This window comes from Salmo salar, chromosome ssa11 (assembly GCF_905237065.1).
Source record: "Salmo salar chromosome ssa11, Ssal_v3.1, whole genome shotgun sequence".
Taxonomy (NCBI): domain Eukaryota; kingdom Metazoa; phylum Chordata; class Actinopteri; order Salmoniformes; family Salmonidae; genus Salmo; species Salmo salar.
Window position 1 is genome coordinate 37,407,349 of NC_059452.1, and position 23,761 is coordinate 37,431,109.

At 43.8% G+C, this 23,761-nt stretch overlaps 2 protein-coding genes across 4 annotated transcripts in view; both read left to right on the forward strand.

The window, feature by feature from the left end:
- Positions 1-3,138, forward strand: part of LOC106562593 (aldehyde dehydrogenase family 1 member A3) — a 30,114-nt gene extending 26,976 nt beyond the window's left edge. The window contains exons 12-13 of the mRNA XM_045689474.1: positions 992-1,066; positions 1,221-3,138. Of these exons, the coding sequence (XP_045545430.1) occupies positions 992-1,066; positions 1,221-1,290 (145 nt within the window). The 3' untranslated portion in view covers positions 1,291-3,138. The remainder of the gene's footprint in view (positions 1-991; positions 1,067-1,220) is intronic.
- Positions 3,139-7,318: 4,180 nt separating this feature from the next.
- Positions 7,319-23,761, forward strand: part of LOC106593346 (leucine-rich repeat serine/threonine-protein kinase 1) — a 116,109-nt gene continuing 99,666 nt past the window's right edge. For 2 of the 3 annotated variants that reach the window (XR_006757571.1, XM_045689475.1), the window contains exons 1-3: positions 7,319-7,559; positions 8,573-8,796; positions 21,034-21,227. Coding sequence is in view for 2 of the 3 variants with exons in the window: in XM_045689475.1 (XP_045545431.1) it covers positions 8,691-8,796; positions 21,034-21,227 (300 nt within the window). In the remaining variant the exon portion in view is untranslated. Of the gene's footprint in view, positions 7,560-8,572; positions 8,797-13,816; positions 13,935-21,033; positions 21,228-23,761 lie in introns of those variants that run through there. The other variant, XM_045689476.1, reaches the window with a different exon arrangement.

Consider the following 23,761-nt stretch of genomic DNA (forward strand, 5'->3'; position numbering starts at 1 on the left):
CCATTATAGCGTCTGTGACAGCATGGGCAGCGCCATTGAGGCTATCTTCATTTTAAAGTAGTCAATTTGTTTCTTCCCGATTGGCTGATGACCCAGTTGGACATGACTCCAACGGGGTCACCAGGAGGGATCAGCCAATGAAGTTGGAAGTCCAACCCAGTTGACTACATTAAAATGGTGGAAGCCCTCAATAGTGCTTCCCATGCTAATACAGCCTTTAGGCCACTAGAGGCCTCTATCATTCTCTATGGTTAGTCCTCTTTCCTGCAGAGACTAGTTGAAATAAGGCTCACTACTACTACCACTACTAATAATAGTAATAGTAATACTAATAGTAATAATAATATTACTGCTACCACTACTGTTACCATTGGCCCAAAGCCAACCACTACTCCTTACTTACTAGTACAAGTACCATTACTAATTTATTATTAATTTAATCCATGTGCCGCTAACTACTACTTTCTACAGTACAACTTCTATTAGCATTTTACCACTGTACTCCCTATTCACTCTGACTCCGTATCCCCTACTTATACCTCTTCATGTGAGAACACAGCTGTGGCTGCACCTTGTGGCCACAAGATAGAGCCAGGTAGATAGGTAGGCATCCCAGACGAAGCTCCTCTGTGTGGCAGTGAGAGGAGGACAAGGAGTGGGAGAGAAGAATGAAGAGATCTGCACTGTAATCTGTACTGTCCTTAAACCAACAGGGTTTCCTGAGTGATCATAGACCTCAGTCTGAACGTTTATGTTACGTTATGGCAGGAGGGTAGGACCATCAGAACATGAGGTTTGGGCTGCATTAGAATTGTACAAATTAAGGTTATGACACTGGATGGGTATGACATGCTATCGCTTCTCTGGTGAATTCTGGGATGGAACTGAAAACATGCATTACTCTGCTTGTTCTCCTCTCTCTCTGTGTCTCTCTCTCGTGTGCTCTTTCTCTTTCTCACTGTCTCTCTCTCTGCCTCTCTCTCTCTCTCAGGGTAAACTGCTATAATGCCCTCCATGCCCAGGCACCATTTGGAGGATACAAAATGTCAGGCAATGGACGAGAGCTGTAAGAGTCACTTCTCTTCAACACTGTGTTATGAAAGGGTTTACTAGTTTGTTTACCCTAACGTTACACTTTTGAACATTTTTAACATAATGTGAATGATTAGAACAATACAAATTAATTTGTATTTATTAACCTTTGTATTTTGATTCCTCAGGGGTGAGTATGCATTGGCAGAGTACTCTGAGGTAAAAGCTGTGACCATCAAACTGACTGAGACGCTGTGAGGGACACAGGAGAGACCACAAACCACTGCTGGAGCCCAGCCCAGCCCTACTCTGTCATCAACTCAGCCTGTGTCCCAACACTCTGAAGCCACTTCCTTTCCTCATCTTCTTGTCTCCTTTCCTTTATCACCTTTGGTCATAAAGAGTTTGATTTGTCCGTGTGCTGTGCTCAAATCCTATTCAACGCCTATTTCACCTATCAGTCAAAGTCATAAGGTGAAAAAGCCAAGGAAAGGACGCCATCGAAGGGTGTTGGGACACTGCAGTGGCTTGAAGTGGCTTTCTTTCCTTGGCAAATTAAAGGAGACAAGGAGAGGTGACCAATCTGGAAGTGAATTGGAACGTAGCCAAACCCTATTAGTTTCAGACCCTCCCACAGCTCTATTGTTCCAGGGGTGTATTCATAGGAACCAATTGGAAGCAAACGGGATGAAATGGGAGGGACCTACCTGAATTTGTCCAATAGAAATTGCTACGGTTCGCTACACATTACACTAATGAACACCCCAGCCCTTTACAATACCACAGCACTTCAGAGCTTCACTAATGCCCGCCAACAGATGTGGTGTACAATTTTGGACCTTTGTCACCAGTCCCATAGTAGAACATGGGCCGTGTTTTGGCAGAACACAAGATTGTGGAACATTCAGATAAAAATATATTATGTAGAAAAAACATGCCTCTCTGATTTGTAGAATAAGGAATCACCACATCAGCACTAGTCATAGCATTTCTATCTGAAACGTTCCACGTTTGACTACCCTGAACGCAGCCCGGTTTATGCCTATGCTAATGTATATCTATGTGGGTCTCATGTACAGAGATGAATATGAGGAATAATTGTATTTTTATTTTTTAAATTTGTTTCTTATTTTGGGGTTATCTGATATGAATGTTCTTCTCTCATTTTGAGGAGCATTTTCTCCCTTTTCAAATGTTGGAATGAATTTTGATTCCCTTTCCAAACGAGGTAATATTTACCTCTTATTTATTTTTTTACTTTCTAATGCCCAGAAGAAAGACATGTTTTGAATCCACTACAATAACAATATATAGGTCTAGTACTGTACTAGCAAACCTTAACTGGCATTCTAACACTTTTAAACACTTCACACTGTTGCATTTGGATCTGTGTACAATATCTTTCAGAGTTGTATGACTTTACTCATCTATAAGGTCTTGACCAGGGTGGAAACATTTTGCTAACTTTACCAAAATTCCCAGGTTTCACAGAAATACTGGTTGGATTCAGGGATTGCTGGAAAACCTGGGATTTTTCTGAAAGTTAACAGAATTTTGCAGCACTAGTCTTGACTCCTGAGTACTGTTATAACATATTGTTGTGCCTTGGGTGACAATACCCCTGATTTTTGTATGCTTTGTGGTTTTATTGAACTAAATGTAGGAGGTTTTGCAAATGGTTTGATGGAATCTATTTCTTTGCAATACATATGGGGCTGGTTTCCTAAACTAAAACATTTCAATGGAGATTCTCATTTGAGATTTGTGTTTATTCCAAGCACTAGGCTTTTAATCTGTGTCTGGGAAACCGGAGTCTAATTCAATAAGGTAATTCATGGGGGTTGTGTCCTATTGCCGTTTTTAATGGTATAACAATGCTACTGAAACTGCCATTATGTTGAAAATACAAGTCATTTGTACTCCAATAATGTCTCAAATGGGAGGTAAACCATTCCTTGTCGTCACAATATGCACCATATGTGAGATGTTACAATGTATAACAAACCACAAGGAAACAAGTAATTCTGTTCATGTTTCATATGCTAGTCTTTCACTTTTTATATGGATATTTAAATACAAATTTCAAATAAAAGAAAATGGAATGTGTTTGTGATTCGTTTGGATCTTCATGTCATACATATAAGATTGTAACACCTCTTGGAGAAAAGCAGTTTCTTGGAATATGGTTACCAGCAACTGCTAGTTAAAAAGGGCAAGTATTTTTTTTTTTTTTTAAATGAAGGATTCTGTCTGTCTATCCATTCTTATTTCCTTTTAGAACACAGATCTCAACCTTGTCATTAAGTAATTGAGTGCTGCTATATCAAATGCCATTACAGTCCAAGGCAAAATATACCACATTTATTGACAGTTCAGAATTATCATCAAGCAAACCTAAAATACAGAATGAAATATGTACATTTTCCTAGACAAAGTTATCAAAGCGGCAGTTGCAGCGTAGCCCAGTGGTTAGAGCGTTGGACCAGTAACCGAAAGGAAATTAAACACACAGGCAGAGATCAAGGGTCTTCAACCTTTTCCTGACCAGGGACCCCCTCCCAGGTAAACTGGCGACCCAGGGACCCCCATCATACGTTAGTAAAAACATTTATTTCATGTCTTGTCTTATCATGGGCGGCAGGTAGCCTAGTGGTTAGAGCGTTGGACTAGTAACCGAAAGGTTGCAAGATCAAATCCCTGAGCTGACAAGGTACAAAGCTGTCGTTCTGCCCCTGAACAAGGCAGTTAACCCATTGTTCCTAGGCCGTCATTGAAAATAAGAATTTGTTCTTAACTGACTTGTTAAATAAAAAATAGCAGAAATGCTTTAAACTAGTTTGACTGATAACTCTCTCTCTCATTCACTCACACACACACAGGTTTTGCATGACACTATGTGACATAAGTTTGATTTGATTTGCTCCACAGTATGAATGCCCTGACTTCTGCAGAGGCCATATCAGCTTAAATGCTACACGGCCAATGCAGACATCGGATTGACCACAGTGGCAGGTTCCTTTGCCAGTCAGTCCGTTTGTATCACTTTCAGAAACCAGAGACCGTGCCAGTTTGCTTTGCCAGTCAGCCGTTAAGGCAGTGAGCTGATTCATTTGAATTTGATGTCAGCATTTTCAACTCGGCCTTGTAAGCTTTGTTGTAATGTGATTGCCTTTTTGATGACCATTTGAAACCAAAAGTTATTTTATTGCTAGAAGAATATAGGCTGTGATAGCTGTAGGCCTAATTGATATTTTCATTCATTTACCCAGTAGGCTAGAGCAATTTTGGTTTCATGTATTAATTAGTATGAAAATAAACACAACTGAACAACTTGTTATTTAGAGCATTTCCCAAAAATACATGTGTTTTTGGCTTCAAATACAATAACAATTGTTGACTTTTCTTGCTGTAGACCTATTTCATCATCCTGCTCTGCCTGCATCTCTAATCCCTATCTGTAGCATACCTGTCTCTGGTATAATGCATTTCCACCTTTCTCTCTCTGTCAGTCTTGCTTGTCCATCTCCCTCAATCAAAACGTAATTAAATATTGGTAAGTTATTTAGCTATAGTGTAGATGTAGGGCTGTTTCTTTACTAACTACACAGACAGTGCCACTACTGCAATAATATCAGACAGAGAGAGACAAGCTGGCCCGGGGGAAATGTGCGAGCCGCCCCTTTTGTAGGCTGCTATGTTGCAATCAATATTCTCGATGCCGTCTTGCTTATATAAAATGTTTTAATATTCTCCGAACAGCCTCGTTCGTTGATACAATGTTTAAATATTCTCAGAGCCACCTTGTTGATACAATGTTTAAATATTCTCAGAGCCACCTTGTTGATACAATGTTTAAATATTCTCAGAGCCACCTTGTTGATACAATGTTTAAATATTCTCAGAGCCACCTTGTTGATACAATGTTTAAATATTCTCAGAGCCACCTTGTTGATACAATGTTTAAATATTCTCAGAGCCACCTTGTTGATACAATGTTTAAATATTCTCAGAGCCACCTTGTTGATACAATGTTTAAATATTCTCAGAGCCACCTTGTTGATACAATGTTTAAATATTCTCAGAGACACCTTGTTGATACAATGTTTAAATATTCTCAGAATGTTTCCCTTCCCTGGCGAATAATTCAGACAGGAAGCGCATGAGACACTGACACTGTCATAGTACACTGTATGCACAAGGGTGGCTTCATATAGCCTATAGCAGGAGATTGGCAAACTTTTTCATGTGGAGTGCCAATTTTCAATTGATCCTACCATTTCTAAAGATCTGCGTACAAGTTATTATTTTCATAAGCATTGCAGGCTACCTAACTGTGCCCCAAAAAAGTCTAACTGCCCACAAACTAAATAATTACACTGAACAAAAACATGTAATGTGTTGGTTCAGTGTTTCATGAGCTGAAATAAAATATCCCAGAAATGTTCCATATGCACAAAAAGCTTATTTCTCTCAAATTTGGTGCACAATTTGTTTACATCACTGTTAGTGAGCATTTCTCCTTTGCCAAGATAATCCATCCACCTGACAGGTCTGGCATATCAAGAATCTTATTCAACCGCATGATCATTACACAGCTGCACCTTGTGCTGGGGACAATAAAAGGCCACTCTAAAATGTGCAGTTTTGTCACACAACACAATGCCACAGATGTCTCAAGTTTGGAGGGAGTGTGCAATTCGCATGCTGACTGCAACATTGTCCACCAGAGCTGTTGCCAGATAATTGAATGTTCATTTCTCTACCATAAGCCGCCTTCAACATCGTTTTAGAGATTTTTGCAGTACATCCAACTGGCCTCACAACCACAGACCATGTGTATGGCATTGTGTGGGCGAGCAGTTTGCTGATGTCAATGTTGTGAACAGAGTGCCCCATGGTGGTGGTGGGGTTATGGTATGGGCAAGAATAAGATACGGGACAACGAACACAATTACATTTTATCGATGGCAATTTGAATGTACAGAGATTCCGTGACAAGATTCTGAGGCCCATTGTCGTGCCATTCATCCGCTGCCATCACCTCATGTTTCAGCATGATAATGCATGGCCCTATGTCACAAGGATCTGTACACAACTCCTGGAAGCTGAAAATGTCCCAGTTCTTCCATGGCCTGCATACTCACCAGACATGTCACCCATTGAGCATGTTTGGGATGCTCTAGATCAAAGTGTATGACAGCATGTTCCAGTTCCAGCCAATATCCAGGAACTTTGCTCAGCCATTGAAGAGGAGTGGGACAACATTCCATAGGCCACAATCAACAGCCTATTCAACTCTATGCAAAGGAGATGTGTTGCGCTGCATTAGGCAAATGGTGGTCACATCAGATACTGATTGGTTTTCTGATCCATGCCCCTACCTTTTTTAGGGTATATGTGACCAACAGATGCATATCTGTATTCCCAGTCATGTGAAATCCATAAATGAGGGCCAAGTGAATTTATTTCAATTGACTGATTTCCTTATATGAACCGTAACTCAGTAAAATCTTATAAATTGTTGCATGTTGCTTTTATATTTTTGTTCAGTATGTATTGTTGGCTAATTGACAGAGGCGCTGTCCATTCAGCACCATGTCACGGAGCTCCACTAAGCCTACCTGTACGGAGACGCTGTCCATTCAGCACCATGTCACGGAGCTCCACTAAGCCCACCTGTACGGAGACGCCTTCCATTCAGCGGTTCTGAATCACGGGCACGGCCTTAACTCACTTTAAAAAGTCATGTGTAGATTTTCCTTTTGTATTTTGTGATTTTCGTCTTTCTTTGGTCGAGTTTTTTGTCTTCATGCGTCCTTGTCGATTGTAGGCCTGATGTAGGCTACTATAGCTTTTATTTCAATGCATCTGTAGGATTTATCTGGCGTAGTTTGTGTTAGTGGTCAGCTGTTTTATGCACTGGTTGCTTTCAACTTGATGTCCGCATTTGAAGTTGGGATTGTTGTGACTTGATAGCGTGTATTATGCATCTATTTTGCATCTATTTCATGTTGACTGTTTGCGCGGTTCCACACGTAATTTAGTCAATTCATGATGAGGTTGAGTAGTGGTTGACATTATAGCCTACAGGCAGTTCCACAGACTTTAAAACAAATAGTACAATGATAATTAATGCCTGAGGTCATTTGTATTAGTTTGAGCTGTTCTCCAAAATAGCATTTTAGAGTTGAAAAATGACGTAGAAATGCAGTAAATGAGCTTCATCCATAGATTTAGCAGAGCTAATGCAACTGGGACAGTAGCCTACAGTCATTGTAGGCTATTCCCATTTCCGGGTTATGAGACAGACAGCGTGGTAGACAGCATCACAGGCTGGAAGTGTTTGGTTTGATGAAATCAGGAAGTTGACGTTTTTCCTTTGCGATCCGTGCTTGTGAGTGTTCCTTGGGCTATTTTGTCTTCAGTTAAACTTTCACTTGTGGATGTATCGAAGTGTAGCCTGTTCAATGCTTTAGAAGCGCAAAATCAGTACCATTCGACAGTGCATGAACACTGCGGACAATGCGGTGAGTAAAAATTCCTTATCAACTACACTCATTAACGAGCAACAAGTGCGCACGTTTCGCAAACAAATGTGTCTACTTGCTGTCACTGGACGCACGTTTGGCACGTTTCAGAGTTTATAAGCCTAATAAAGTAAACTTGTTAAAGAATCAACACCATGAACATAGTGTGTGGTTTTAAAGATGTGGCATGTGTAAACCAAAGTGAATTAACTGAAGTGTGTGTTCAAGGCCGACAGAAATAGTAACGTCTCTGTTTTTATAGTTATGGCTGTAGGCTAGTGTGTGTTCAAGGCCGACAGAAATAGTAACGTCTCTGTTTTTATAGTTATGGCTGTAGGCTAGTGTGTGTTCAAGGCCGACAGAAATAGTAACGTCTCTGTTTTTATAGTTATGGCTGTAGGCTAGTGTGTGTTCAAGGCCGACAGAAATAGTAACGTCTGTTTTTTACAGAGATTATTTCAAAATACAAATCCACTAAATTAGGCAACTGTGTCTGGGTGGGTATAATTTGTGGAACGGGGTGGGTATAATTTGTGGAACGGGGTGGGTATAATTTGTGGAACGGGGTGGGTATAATTTGTGGAACGGGGTGGGTATAATTTGTGGAACGTTCCAACAGGAATCTGTTCCAAGAACGTTGTAAAGTACAAGGATGTCAACAAAACAACCCATTCAAAGTAGCAGGATCAATTCACCTAGCTATGTTTATTGTATATGGTCAGAAACAATAACACAAGAGAAGTCATAAAAGTTGTAGTATAAAGCTTCTCCTACTAGACACAAGTACATTATTCTAATTAAGGCATCTCGACAACTATAGTTGTAAATGTTGGGTGGCAATTTGTGTATCCATTAACTTGTTATGCAATGTGAGTGTGTGACTGCTTTCACTTTCTCAAGATCAAACCTCTGCCTGCCTGCCTGCCTGCCTGCCTGCCTGCCTGCCTGCCTGCCTGCCTGCCTGTGTTTTTGCAGGGCTCTGACTAATCCCTCTGTCCTCCCTCCTACCACAGCCCATCTCTGACCAGGGTCTTCCACCACACCAGTGACTCAGACTGGGACCAGTCCCACTGACCACCACCTCCCTGTACTGGTGCCAGTTCAGTCCTGCCCTGCTGTGGAGGAGGAGGCATGTCCTACTGGTCAGTAGGCCTCTCCAAGGCCACTGGAGACACACAGAGCAACAACATGGAGGAACAAGACAAACATGATCTTGAACAAGATCTTGAACAAGATGGTGAGAGAATTCACTTTTATTGTATTGTACTTATCTCAATTAGTCTTTTCCTTGTTCCTTACATTCTTTCTCCTTGCCTCCTTCTCAAGCGTATTGGAGGAGAATGTCCAAGGTCCCTCCCATCAGACCTTTAGAGAAGGATATGAGTAGAAAGAATGCAAGGAATCACAGAAAGACGGCTTGATAATGAGCCATAGGCTAGTTAGTGTTTTCCCTGGTTGTGGTTAGGACTGGAACATTCTTTGTGTGTCTGTGTGTTTCCAGTTCAACCCTCTGCCAAAGTCCTGTGTCACTGTGTCTTGTTGCAGTACTGCTGACAATGTAGCGTTGTTCAATGCATGACCAGTGTGGCTCTCAGGCTACTGTTGAAACATAGATATACTGTATCAATTTGTGTGTGTCCACATTTTACTATACTAGTAAACCAAATAAAATTCAGAGAAGTGAGGACATTTCGCCGGTCCTCACTTGTAAAAAGGCTATTCAGGGGGTATGGAAAATATGATTTAACATTTTTTTACCCCCTTTTCGTGGTATCCAATTGTTAGTAGTTACTGTCTTGTCTCATCGCTGCACGGACTCGGGAGAGGCGAAGGTCGAGAGTCCTCCGAAACACAACCCAACCGCACTGCTTCTTGACACAACGCGCATCCAACCCGGAAGCCAGCCGCACCAATGTGTCGGAGGAAACACCGTACCCCTAGCGACCTGGTCAGCGTGCACCGCGCCCGGCCCGCCACAGGAGTCGCTACCGGCCAAACCCTCCCTAACCCGGACGACGCTGGGCCAATTGTGCACCGCCCCATGGGTCCCGGTCGGCTGCGACAGAGCCTGGACTCGAACCCAGAATCTCTTGCAGTACAGCTAGCACTGCGATGCAGAGCCTTAGACCACTGAGCCACCCGGGAGGCTGGAAAATATGTTTTTGAATGGGAATCAATTGTTGGTCCCCAAAGTCCTCACAAGTTTAGTTAGACATTGCTGTGTGTGTGAGACAAGAGTTCAGTTAGTTGGTCTAGGCACCTTGGTTGGACTGGGAGCTGGCATCAGACAACATTATTATCATACTGTTTTTACTATTTTTATTTTTCTATGTTTTTGTTTTGTTTATTGTGGGTATTTTTGTTGTTAAACTTCATTGTTGGTTAAGGGCTTGTAATTGATTATCCCCTTTAGATACTGTGTTCTGTTAGACTGCTCCCAGATCTGTTTGTGCCATTGGCATAACAATCACCATAGGAGTTGTCAAGACGGCACAAACAGATCTGGGATCAGGCTACTGTTCCGTGGCAGTCGGAGACGTTTTGACTGTGAACCAGCAGATTCAGAATCGGTGAGGCTCATCTGTGTCTGAGTGTCGGCTGCTTAAATATAGAAGACAGAACTGAAACAACACCACTGGGTTCAGCCAAGAGGAGTGGTGGCAGCAGCACTACTGTATCCTATGCTGCTACTGAAGTCACTGCAGCACCGTCTGAAATGACCTTTTATAGTTATGGGTCCTGGTCAAAAGTAGGGCACTATCCATAGGGAATAGGGTGCCATTTTGGACGCACACTATGTAAATATACTGTAAATTCTCTGTGGAAGAATTGACACCATGTTTTCATTCAGAAGGACATTTTCTCGTCTCATAACATGTTTTTAAATCATATTGATTGTGGAATTTGAAACTTTGACATTTAGATGGTTCATAAAATTGCTTGTTGGTAGTTGATGTGTGGAACAGCAAAATCAGTGTCTAGAAGGGCAACTTTTTCTTACTCAGTACCAGTAGCAGATGTGATAGACCACATATAGGTTGTGAGAGTATGAAAAATGGCGTGTGTGAGAGAGAGAATGAAAGCGCATGTGTGGGAGAGAGAGAGAGACTCTCTTCCTCTGTCGCCCACTCCCCTTTCTCTCTCTCTGTCTCTCTTCCACTCCTCTCTCTCTCGCTCTCTCTTCCACTCCCCTTTCTCTTTCTCTCTCTCCCCGTTCTCTCTCTCTCTTCCACTCCCCTTTCTCTCTCTCTCTCTCTTCCACTCCCCTTTCTCTCTCTCTCTCTCTTCCACTCCCCTTTCTCTCCCTCTCTCTCTCTCTCTTCCACTCCCCTTTCTCTCCCTCTCTCTCTCTCTTCCACTCCCCTTTCTCTCTCTCTCTCCCCTTTCACTCTCTCTCTCTTCCACTCCCCTTTCTCTCTCCCTCTCTGTCTCTCTTCCACTCCCTTTTCATTCTCGCTCCCTCTCTCTCTTCCCCTCCCCTTTCTCTTTCTCTCTCTTCCACTCCCCTTTCTCTCTCCCTCTCCCCTTTCTCTCTCCCTGTCTCTCTCTGTCTCTCTTTTCCTCTCTCTGAGGCTGTGTGCTAAGTGAAGTCCTCCCCAGTCAGGGCCCTCTATCCTTGGGGAAGCAGGCAGAGAAGAGAGGTAGAGGGTTGGGTTACACTCTGCAGGGATGGGTGGTGGGGGGTAGAGATCGATAGGGGATAAAGACTGAGAGACAGAGACATATCATCATTACCTTTCCTTTAGGACACTCCGGGAGGAGTCGGGATGGAGGGAGACTGGTGGCTGGGGCTGCCAAACAAAGAAGCATCATCCACCCCCCATTCCCCCCCCCCTCTCTGACACTAGCTCTGAGTGCAGCCAGCCAGCTAGCCAGCCACAGCCAGGGAGGTAGAGGGAGGGATGCAGAGAGAGCCATCGGCCATGCAGACAGGCTAGAGAGAGGATCCTTGGATACATTACTCACTACAGAGGAAGGAGGAAAAGGCTATATGAGAAAAGGAACAAGCGATCTGAATGCCATGGGGAGATGGGAGAAAAGAGAAGGGTCCAGTCTCATAGTATGAACAGGTATGCTACAGGACATGTGGCTGATGCCCTAGCCCAGAGTAACACTGTATACTGTAGTATGAACAGGTATGCTACAGGACATGTGGCTGATGCCCTAGCCCAGAGTAACACTGTATACTGTAGTATGAACAGGTATGCTACAGGACATGTGGCTGATGCCCTAGCCCAGAGTAACACTGTATACTGTAGTATGAACAGGTATGCTACAGGACATGTGGCTGATGCCCTAGCCCAGAGTAACACTGTATACTGTAGTATGAACAGGTATGCTACAGGACATGTGGCTGATGCCCTAGCCCAGAGTAACACTGTATACTGTAGTATGAACAGGTATGCTACAGGACATGTGGCTGATGCCCTAGCCCAGAGTAACACTGTATACTGTAGTATGAACAGGTATGCTACAGGACATGTGGCTGATGCCCTAGCCCAGAGTAACACTGTATACTGTAGTATGAACAGGTATGCTACAGGACATGTGGCTGATGCCCTAGCCCAGAGTAACACTGTATACTGTAGTATGAACAGGTATGCTACAGGACATGTGGCTGATGCCCTAGCCCAGAGTAACACTGTATACTGTAGTATGAACAGGTATGCTACAGGACATGTGGCTGATGCCCTAGCCCAGAGTAACACTGTATACTGTAGTATGAACAGGTATGCTACAGGACATGTGGCTGATGCCCTAGCCCAGAGTAACACTGTACACTGTAGTCACTGTGTAGCCTATGTAGCTAACTGGGTGAATAGTCTTGTTTACAGTCTGGAGCATGTGTACAGGGCATGTTGTTGTACGTGTGGCTAAAGCTAATGCTACATCAGATTAGTGGTACATCTGTGGGGTTTAATGTACTTTAGCTGTGATTGACGCTAGTGTTAGCCTGTAGGATCTGATTGTTTACCGGTGCAGCTGTGTGTAATGTAGGCTCGTAAAGGCATGTTTTTCATTCAGAGAGAGATGGGGACCCTGAACATTTAATATTCTCTCTGACTGGGTTTCGGGAAATCTCTTTTTATGCTTGTGGCTATACACTTTGGACCTGTTGATTGATTGTTTGATTTAATATTTAGCATTGGGGGAAAATATATATACATCCCTATATTAGGGTCGAGGTTCATTTCAATTGTCATTTTCAAGAGTCGTGACGTCGTCATTTAGTAACATATTGGTTTTTCACTTTACTTCCTGAATTGACTGAGTTGAAAAGGAATCAACCCTAACCCTGCTATCTGTATACATACAGTATTTAACTTTGATCTAAACTGCAGTACATGCTTTTGGATAGAAGGACAGTAAATGCCAGATATTTGTCAGAATTCAGCCAGTGTTGGGGAGATCAATTGATTTGACTTGATTAAATCACTGACTATTTCATCAGTATTACAGTGTGAAGTGTTGCTATTGTTGTCTCTCCAGGCTTAATTGAAGGTATCAACAACACCGAAACAACCGTCTTTCATCTGTTCTAGAGTAGGTGCTGAGCCCATCACATATCAACTAACTAGGTTATTGTATGTAAAGTAGGCTACAGCATTTTTAAACAAGACATTGAAGGCCTGATGGGAGTGTTTGGTATCTTGATAGAAAATCAAGGTGTCCTCTGAAATACTTTTGAAACATGGAAATCCTTCCATGGTGCTGGAACTGTAGCTCTCAAAAGAAACATCTCCATATGTTGATTATCTTGATCTTTATTGATCATCAATGCCATTGGGCATCTTTGCCCTTTGTGTATAGATGGTGCCTTAAATTGTCATCTCTACATTACACTCTGACAGTTCCAGGTTTCCCTTCAAAAATACTTGATTTATCTCAATGGGGCTTCCTGGTTAAATACTGTATCTTAATAATACATCACAGTGGTACAGGGCTATATGGGAGACTACAACATAAACTCCTGCACTGATTTAATAACGGAAATGAATGTGACGGAGTTTATTGGGTTTATACCTTTAAATCTACTTACCTCGGGGTGAACAAGGACAGAAGGGTGGAGGAAAATCTTTTGAAATGGAATGCAGCCCAAGGAGGGTTCCCCTCCTGTCCAATCACAGAAATGAAAGGATTAAGGATCTTGCTACACAGAATGAGCCAATCAATCAGCAGATTACTGAGATTACTGTCACTCTGCAGACAATGCATCCCGATAGTAATGAGAGACACACACTGATCCAATGACCAGCCCAGTCTCTATGGGGACGGTTGTATGTCCCTGTGCATCCACAGTGACTTATTCAAATGCATTTAATCTTTATTGAGACAGGAAGTCCCTTGGCTTAACACCTCTTCAATGCAGTAAAGGTAAGATTTCCTTAAAGCTAGAATCTGCATTTGTTGAAAAAGCTCTGCTTTTCACCCCAGTGCCTTTTATGTTGATGAAACTAAAGAGAGGAGCGTCCGTGAAAAATATTCTGCTGTTCTGTCACGCTGTGATGTCGGAGGGGGAAAAAAAACTGTGTTCATTGTTTGAAGTAATTTGTTAGTTTTTTTTTGTTTCCTAAAGGGACGTGGCAGTTTCACCAAATACAGTGAAGGGAAAAAAGTATTTGATCCCCTGCTGATTTTGTACGTTTGCCCACTGACAAAGAAATGATCAGTCTATAATTTTAATGGTAGGTTTATTTGAACTGTGAGAGACAGAATACCAACAAAAAAATCCAGAAAAACGCATGTCAAAAATGTTATAAATTGATTTGCATTTTAATGAGGGAAATAAGTATTTGACCCCCTCTCAATCAGAAAGATTTCTGGCTCCCAGGTGTATTTTTATACAGGTAACGAGCTGAGATTAGGAGCACACTCAAGGGAGTGCTCCTAATCTCAGTTTGTTACCTGTATAAAAGACACCTGTCCGCAGAAGCAATCAATCAATCAGATTCCAAACTCCCCACCATGGCCAAGACCAAAGAGCTCTCCAAGGATGTCAGGGACAAGATTGTAGACCTACACAAGGCTGGAATGGGCTACAAGACCATCGCCAAGCAGCTTGGTGAGAAGGTGACAACAGTTGGTGCGATTATTTGCAAATGGAAGAAACACAAAATAACTGTCAATCTCCCTCGGCCTGGGGCTCCATGCAAGATCTCACCTCGTGGAGTTGCAATGATCATGAGAACGGTGAGGAATCAGCCCAGAACTACACGGGAGGATCTTGTCAATGATCTCAAGGCAGCTGGGACCATAGTCACCAAGAAAACAATTGGTAACACACTACGCCGTGAAGGACTGAAATCCTGCAGCGCCCGCAAGGTCCCCCTGCTCAAGAAAGCACATATACATGCCCGTCTGAAGTTTGCCAATGAATATCTGAATGATTCAGAGGACAACTGGGTGAAAGTGTTGTGGTCAGATGAGACCAAAATGGAGCTCTTTGGCATCAACTCAACTCGCCGTGTTTGGAGGAGGAGGAATGCTGCCTATGACGCCAAGAACACCATCCCCACCATCAAACATGGAGGTGGAAACATTATGCTTTGGGGGTGTTTTTCTGCTAAGGGGACAGGACAACTTCACCACATCAAAGGGACGATGGACGGGGCCATGTACCGTCAAATCTTGGGTGAGAACCTCCTTCCCTCAGCCAGGGCATTGAAAATGGGTCGTGGATGGGTATTCCAGCATGACAATGACCCAAAACACATGGCCAAGGCAACAAAGGAGTGGCTCAAGAAGAAGCACATTAAGGTCCTGGAGTGGCCTAGCCAGTCTCCAGACCTTAATGACTTGGAGAAGATCTGCAAAGAGGAGTGGGACAAAATCCCTCCTGAGATGTGTGCAAACCTGGTGGCCAACTACAAGAAACGTCTGACCTCTGTGATTGCCAACATGGGTTTTGCCACCAAGTACTAAGTCATGTTTTGCAGAGGGGTCAAATACTTATTTCCCTCATTAAAATGCAAATCATTTTATAACATTTTTGACATGCGTTTTTCTGGATTTTTTTGTTGTTATTCTGTCTCTCACTGTTCAAATAAACCTACCATTAAAATTATAGACTGATCATTTCTTTGTCAGTGGGCAAACGTACCAAATCAGCAGGGGATCAAATACTTTTTTCCCTCACTGTAGGTATTCTAGCTTTAATGAAAAGTAGAGCTGAGACACTGCCTGATCCAATACCCAATCTACTAACTAGGGTTACAACATTCACATCGCTTTCCCCAAATTCCCAGGGTTTTCAGAAATCCTAGTTGGAGAATTCTGTATTTCCTGCTTATTCCCTTCTGATTCTGGGAATCTTTTTACAGGGATTTCTGGAAAACCTGGGAGTTTTTGCAAGTCTAATTTTGCAAGTCTACCTACGCGTTCCTATAAGGGTCAGATTGTGTCATACACAGACAATAATATATCTGTTCTATATCTGTGACGTCATAGGCCTACATCTTTACCTATCAGGAAACATTCTGCACATTGTGATGTGATATTATGGGACACTTCCACTTCCCCACACTGATAACACATTTAGCTGGAGGAGGTGGTTAGGTGCGCTAGCTGTTCTTGTGTTTACTGTTGGTGATGGGCAGATTTAGGAGGGGGAGGACTTCCTTGTTGTTCTGTCTATCAGATGGACAGATTTAGGAGGGGGAGGACTCTTCCTTGTTGTTCTGTCTATCAGATGGGCAGATTTAGGAGGGGGAGGACTCTTCCTTGTTGTTCTGTCTATCAGATGGGCAGATTTAGGAGGGGGAGGACTCTTCCTTGTTGTTCTGTCTATCAGATGGGCAGATTTAGGAGGGGGAGGACTTCCTTGTTGTTCTGTCTATCAGATGGACAGATTTAGGAGGGGGAGGACTCTTCCTTGTTGTTCTGTCTATCAGATGGACAGATTTAGGAGGGGGAGGACTCTTCCTTGTTGTTCTGTCTATCAGATGGACAGATTTAGGAGGGGGAGGACTTCCTTGTTGTTCTGTCTATCAGATGGACAGATTTAGGAGGGGGAGGACTTCCTTGTTGTTCTGTCTATCAGATGGACAGATTTAGGAGGGGGAGGACTTCCTTGTTGTTCTGTCTATCAGATGGACAGATTTAGGAGGGGGAGGACTCTTCCTTGTTGTTCTGTCTATCAGATGGACAGATTTTAGGAGGGGGAGGACTCTTCCTTGTTGTTCTGTCTATCAGATGGACAGATTTTAGGAGGGGGAGGACTCTTCCTTGTTGTTCTGTCTATCAGATGGACAGATTTAGGAGGGGGAGGACTTGTTGTTCTGTCTATCAGATGGACAGATTTAGGAGGGGGAGGACTCTTCCTTGTTGTTCTGTCTATCAGATGGACAGATTTAGGAGGGGGAGGACTCTTCCTTGTTGTTCTGTCTATCAGATGGACAGATTTAGGAGGGGGAGGACTCTTCCTTGTTGTTCTGTCTATCAGATGGACAGATTTAGGAGGGGGAGGACTCTTCCTTGTTGTTCTGTCTATCAGATGGACAGATTTAGGAGGGGGAGGACTCTTCCTTGTTCTGTCTATCAGATGGACAGATTTAGGAGGGGGAGGACTCTTCCTTGTTCTGTCTATCAGATGGACAGATTTAGGAGGGGGAGGACTCTTCCTTGTTCTGTCTATCAGATGGACAGATTTAGGAGGGGGAGGACTCTTCCTTGTTGTTCTGTCTATCAGATGGACAGATTTAGGAGGGGGAGGACTCTTCCTTGTTGTTCTGTCTATCAGATGGACAGATTTAGGAGGGGGAGGACTCTTCCTTGTTCTGTCTATCAGATGGACAGATTTAGGAGGGGGAGGACTCTTCCTTGTTGTTCTGTCTATCAGATGGACAGATTTAGGAGGGGGAGGACTCTTCCTTGTTGTTCTGTCTATCAGATGGGCAGATTTAGGAGGGGGAGGACTCTTCCTTGTTGTTCTGTCTATCAGATGGGCAGATTTAGGAGGGGGAGGACTCTTCCTTGTTGTTCTGTCTATCAGATGGGCAGATTTAGGAGGGGGAGGACTCTTCCTTGTTCTGTCTATCAGATGGACAGATTTAGGAGGGGGAGGACTCTTCCTTGTTGTTCTGTCTATCAGATGGGCAGATTTAGGAGGGGGAGGACTCTTCCTAGTTGTTCTGTCTATCAGATGGGCAGATTTAGGAGGGGGAGGACTCTTCCTTGTTGTTCTGTCTATCAGATGGACAGATTTAGGAGGGGGAGGACTCTTCCTTGTTGTTCTGTCTATCAGATGGACAGATTTAGGAGGGGGAGGACTCTTCCTTGTTGTTCTGTCTATCAGATGGGCAGATTTAGGAGGGGGAGGACTCTTCCTTGTTGTTCTGTCTATCAGATGGACAGATTTAGGAGGGGGAGGACTTCCTTGTTGTTCTGTCTATCAGATGGACAGATTTAGGAGGGGGAGGACTCTTCCTTGTTGTTCTGTCTATCAGATGGACAGATTTAGGAGGGGGAGGACTCTTCCTTGTTCTGTCTATCAGATGGACAGATTTAGGAGGGGGAGGACTCTTCCTTGTTGTTCTGTCTATCAGATGGACAGATTTAGGAGGGGGAGGACTTCCTTGTTGTTCTGTCTATCAGATGGACAGATTTAGGAGGGGGAGGACTCTTCCTTGTTGTTCTGTCTATCAGATGGGCAGATTTAGGAGGGGGAGGACTCTTCCTTGTTGTTCTGTCTATCAGATGGACAGATTTAGGAGGGGGAGGACTTCCTTGTTGTTCTGTCTATCAGATGGACAGATTTTAGGAGGGGGAGGACTCTTCCTTGTTGTTCTGTCTATCAGATGGACAGATTTAGGAGGGGGAGGACTCTTCCTTGTTGTTCTGTCTATCAGATGGACAGATTTAGGAGGGGGAGGACTCTTCCTTGTTGTTCTGTCTATCAGATGGACAGATTTAGGAGGGGGAGGACTCTTCCTTGTTGTTCTGTCTATCAGATGGACAGATTTAGGAGGGGGAGGACTCTTCCTTGTTCTGTCTATCAGATGGGCAGATTTAGGAGGGGGAGGACTCTTCCTTGTTGTTCTGTCTATCAGATGGACAGATTTAGGAGGGGGAGGACTCTTCCTTGTTGTGGCGTGTCCTGGTCTGTGCTCTGCTTTGCCCTTCAAGGTCTCTTCTCACACACACACACACACACAGACACACAGACTGGCCAGTAAGAGGACAGTATTGACGCATGGGGGTGCAGGCAGGTCTAATGGTTACAGTCCCTCTGGCTTTCTCATACAGCCTTTATAGCCCAGTCAGACTCTCACCGTCTCTCTCATACAGCCTTTATAGCCCAGTCAGACTCTCACCATATTAATTATACATACATATAGCAGCAGCAGCAGGCCCACATCAGAGGGCTGCAGAGATGCTCAGGACTGCAGAGATGCTCAGGACTGCAGAGATGCTCAGGACTGCAGAGATGCTCAGGGCTGCAGAGATGCTCAGGGCTGCAGAGATGCTCAGGGCTGCAGAGATGCTCAGGGCTGCAGAGATGCTCAGGGCTGTAGAGATGCTCAGGGCTGCAGGCACCCACAGGGTTACAGGGAGCCACAGGGTTACAGGGAGCCACAGGGTTACAGGGAGCCACAGGGTTACAGGGAGCCACAGGGTTACAGGCACCCACAGGGTTACAGGCACCCACAGGGTTACAGGGAGCCACAGGGTTTGCAGACAAACATGGTTACAGGGACTCGCATGGTTACAGGGACTCGCATGGTTACAGGGACTCGCATGGTTACAGGGACTCGCATGGTTACAGGGACTCGCATGGCTACAGTCTCTGAGTCTCTCTTAGAATTTCTCTTAGATCACATACAGGAATTGATCTTCTCAAGATAACCTCAGAAGCACATACATACATACATACATGCATGCATACATACATGCATACATACATACATACATGCATACATACGACCCTATATTGTCAATGCAAAGCCTAAAGAAAGGATTGGGTCACAGGTTCTGGGGAAGGGAGAGAGGGGGAATAGGTATATTGGTTCTGGAGAAGAGAGAGGGGGAATAGGTATATTGGTTCTGGAGAAGAGAGAGGGGGAATAGGTATATTGGTTCTGGAGAAGGGAGAAGAGAGAGGGGGAATAGGTATATTGGTTCTGGAGAAGGGAGAAGAGAGGGGGAATAGGTATATTGGTTCTGGAGAAGGGAGAAGAGAGGGGGAATAGGTATATTGGTTCTGGAGAAGGGAGAAGAGAGGGGGAATAGGTATATTGGTTCTGGAGAAGGGAGAAGAGAGGGGGAATAGGTATATTGGTTCTGGAGAAGGGAGAAGAGAGGGGGAATAGGTATATTGGTTCTGGAGAAGGGAGAAGAGAGGGGGAATAGGTATATTGGTTCTGGAGAAGGGAGAAGAGAGGGGGAATAGGTATATGGGGGAAAAGTGTCATCCCAGTGGTAGAATAAGGAGCCATCATCAGAATTGATGGGTACTTCTCTGTTGTGTTGTAAGTGGATTCAAACCAATCCAGGGTTGTGTATATTAGGACACACAATGAGTGTTTCTTATTGGACAAGTCCAAGTAGTCCCTCCCTGTTTCAGTCTGTTTTCTTCTGGTGCCTAATTAACACGATCCATGCCTAGTCCTTTAAGGTCACTAACTCAGGTCAACTATATACTGGAGAAGTCTCTAGATACCAGGGCTGGGATTGATTCAATTCCAGTGCAGAGGATGAATGGACATGTTTGAATTGCCCATTGCTTTTCTATGTGGATTGTTCACCCCATGAACTGACCCACTGTGTGTATGAAGACCAGCACACTCAATTGATGTTCAATCAGGGCTTCTGAGCATCTAGGTAGAAATTATTACCACACTGAAACCACTGAAGTCAAGTAATACTGACCTGTATTGAGATATCAGTTCACTCTTTCCAAAGGCTGATAAACCTGGGGTTTATTCATTAGTGCAAACTGACGTTTTCGAATGAACATGAGAGCTTCTTATTGGGTGAGTGTGTGTGTGTGTGTGTGTGTGTGTGTGTGTGTGTGTGTGTGTGTGTGTGTGTGTGTTCGCTCCAAGCGCCAACAGTAGTCCAGTATCCAGAGAGTAGGTAGACTATGTTTTCAGTCCTGATGGAACCTCCTGCCTGCCTCCCTGTGTCTCACACCCTCTGGTAACCACGTAGTCTTTAGAGCCTGCTCCTGGAGAGAGAGAGAGAGAGACTGCATTCTTTAGCAGGGTGACCTATTTCCTACTTGCCACCGGTGCTCTGCGCACGCATACTCCCCCAATATTCTGTTACTGTGTTAGACTGCAGCTGGTCTGATCTAATGGAAGTATGTTCCGCTTCTCCTCTCTTCTCTGTCTGCTCCTCTCTTCTCTGTCTGCTCCTCTCTTCTCTGTCTGCTCCTCTCTTCTTCTCTCTTCTCTGTTCCTTGTCTTCTTCTCTGTCTTCTCCTCTCTTCTGTTCTCTTCTATTCTGTTCTCTTCCTCTGTCCTCCTCTCCCCAGGTTCTTTGTCAGTGGAGGACATGGGAGCCAAGGCGTCTGCGATGGGCAGCGGTGGAGCCTCTTCTCTGGGTCCGTCTCCAACCCTGGAGAACATCCAGGCAGCGTACAGGGAAGGAGAGAGCAGCAGGGCCCGGGAGCTGATCCAGCAAGCCTGCTGTGTGGAGTGTAGTGCAGCTAGTCCTCGGCTGGAGGGGGTGAGTGGAACGGAGAGAGACAGACCTGTCTCGAAAATACACGCATGCACACACGCGCGCACACACACACACACACACACACAACCCGAGATGGATCTGTCACACATGCACATGCACATATCCTTGCACACACAAACATTGACACACACACACACTAAATGAGAGCACTTGTCATGTGGAGTCCATAGTTTTTCTAGCCTAGTGCAGATATGTGCTGCATAATGTGTGATGTGTTACAGAGATTGTTTTGGTGTGACCATCTAATGTGTTATATCCTCCTGGCGTGGCACAACAACATGTTTACATTCATTTATGTGTGTGTGTATTTACCTCACTGTGTGTGTGTGTGTGTGTGTGTGTGTGTGTGTGTGTGTGTGTGTGTGTGTGTGTGTGTGTGTGTGTGTGTGTGTGTGTGTGTGTGTGTGTGTGTGTGTGTGTGTATTTACAGTGGGGGAAAAAAGTATTTGATCCCCTGCTGATTTGGTACGTTTGCCCACTGACAAAGAAATGATCAGTCTATAATTTTAATGGTAGGTTTATTTGAACAGTGAGAGACGGAATAACAACAAAAAAATCCAGAAAAACGCATGTCACAAATGTTATAAAATGATTTGCATTTTAATGAGGGAAATAAGTATTTCATCCGCCACCTCATCAGGAGCATGCCCAGGCGTTGCTGGGAGGTCATACAGGCACGTGGAGGCCACACACACTACTGAGCCTCATTTTGACTTGTTTTAAGGACATTACATCAAAGTTGGATCAGCCTGTAGTGTGGTTTTCCACTTTAATTTTGAGTGTGACTCCAAATCCGGACCTCCATGGGTTGATAAATTGGATTTCCATTGATTATTTTTGTGATTTTGTTGTCAGCACATTTAACTATGTAAAGAAAAAAGTATTTAATAAGATTATTTCTTTCATTCAGATCTAGGATGTGTTGTTTAAGTGTTCCCTTTATTTTTTTGAGCAGTATATTTACCTCACTGTGTGTATTTACATGTCACTGTGTGTTTGTGTATTTATTTACATCACTGTGTGTATTTACATGTCACTGTATGTGTGTATTTACATGTCACTGTGTGTGTGTATTTACATGTCACTGTGTGTGTGTATTTACATGTCACTGTGTGTGTGTATTTACATGTCACTGTGTGCGTGTGTGTTTACATGTCACTGTGTGTGTGTGTGTGTTTACATGTCACTGTGTGTGTGTTTACATGTCACTGTGTGTGTGTGTGTGTTTACATGTCACTGTGTGTGTGTTTACATGTCACTGTGTGTGTGTGTGTGTGTGTTTACATGTCACTGTGTGTGTGTTTACATGTCACTGTGTGTGTGTGTGTGTGTGTGTGTGTGTGTGTGTTTACATGTCACTGTGTGTGTGTGTGTGTGTGTGTTTACATGTCACTGTGTGTGTGTGTGTGTGTGTGTGTGTTTACATGTCACTGTGTGTGTGTTTACATGTCACTGTGTGTGTGTTTACATGTCACTGTGTGTGTGTTTACATGTCACTGTGTGTGTGTTTACATGTCACTGTGTGTGTGTTTACATGTCACTGTGTGTGTGTTTACATGTCACTGTGTGTGTGTTTACATGTCACTGTGTGTGTGTGTGTGTGTTTACATGTCACTGTGTGTGTGTGTGTGTGTTTACATGTCACTGTGTGTGTGTGTGTGTTTACATGTCACTGTGTGTGTGTGTGTTTACATGTCACTGTGTGTGTGTGTGTTTACATGTCACTGTGTGTGTGTGTGTTTACATGTCACTGTGTGTGTGTGTGTTTACATGTCACTGTGTGTGTGTGTGTGTGTTTACATGTCACTGTGTGTGTGTGTGTGTGTTTACATGTCACTGTGTGTGTGTGTGTGTGTTTACATGTCACTGTGTGTGTGTTTACATGTCACTGTGTGTGTGTGTGTGTGTTTACATGTCACTGTGTGTGTGTGTGTGTGTGTTTACGTGTGTGTGTGTGTGTGTTTACGTGTGTGTGTGTTTACGTGTGTGTGTGTTTACATGTCACTGTGTGTGTGTGTGTTTACATGTCACTGTGTGTGTGTGTGTTTACATGTCACTGTGTGTGTGTGTGTTTACGTGTCACTGTGTGTGTGTGTGTTTTTGGGTGTCACTGTGTGTGTGTGTGTGTTTACGTGTCACTGTGTGTGTGTGTGTGTGTGTTTACGTGTCACTGTGTGTGTGTGTGTGTGTGTTTACGTGTCACTGTGTGTGTGTGTGTTTACGTGTCACTGTGTGTGTGTGTGTTTACGTGTCACTGTGTGTGTGTGTTTACGTGTCACTGTGTGTGTGTGTGTTTACGTGTCACTGTGTGTGTGTGTGTGTTTACGTGTCACTGTGTGTGTGTGTGTGTGTTTACGTGTCACTGTGTGTGTGTGTGTGTGTGTGTTTACGTGTCACTGTGTGTGTGTGTGTGTGTGTGTGTTTACGTGTCACTGTGTGTGTGTGTGTGTGTTTACGTGTCACTGTGTGTGTGTGTGTGTTTACGTGTCACTGTGTGTGTGTGTGTGTGTGTGTTT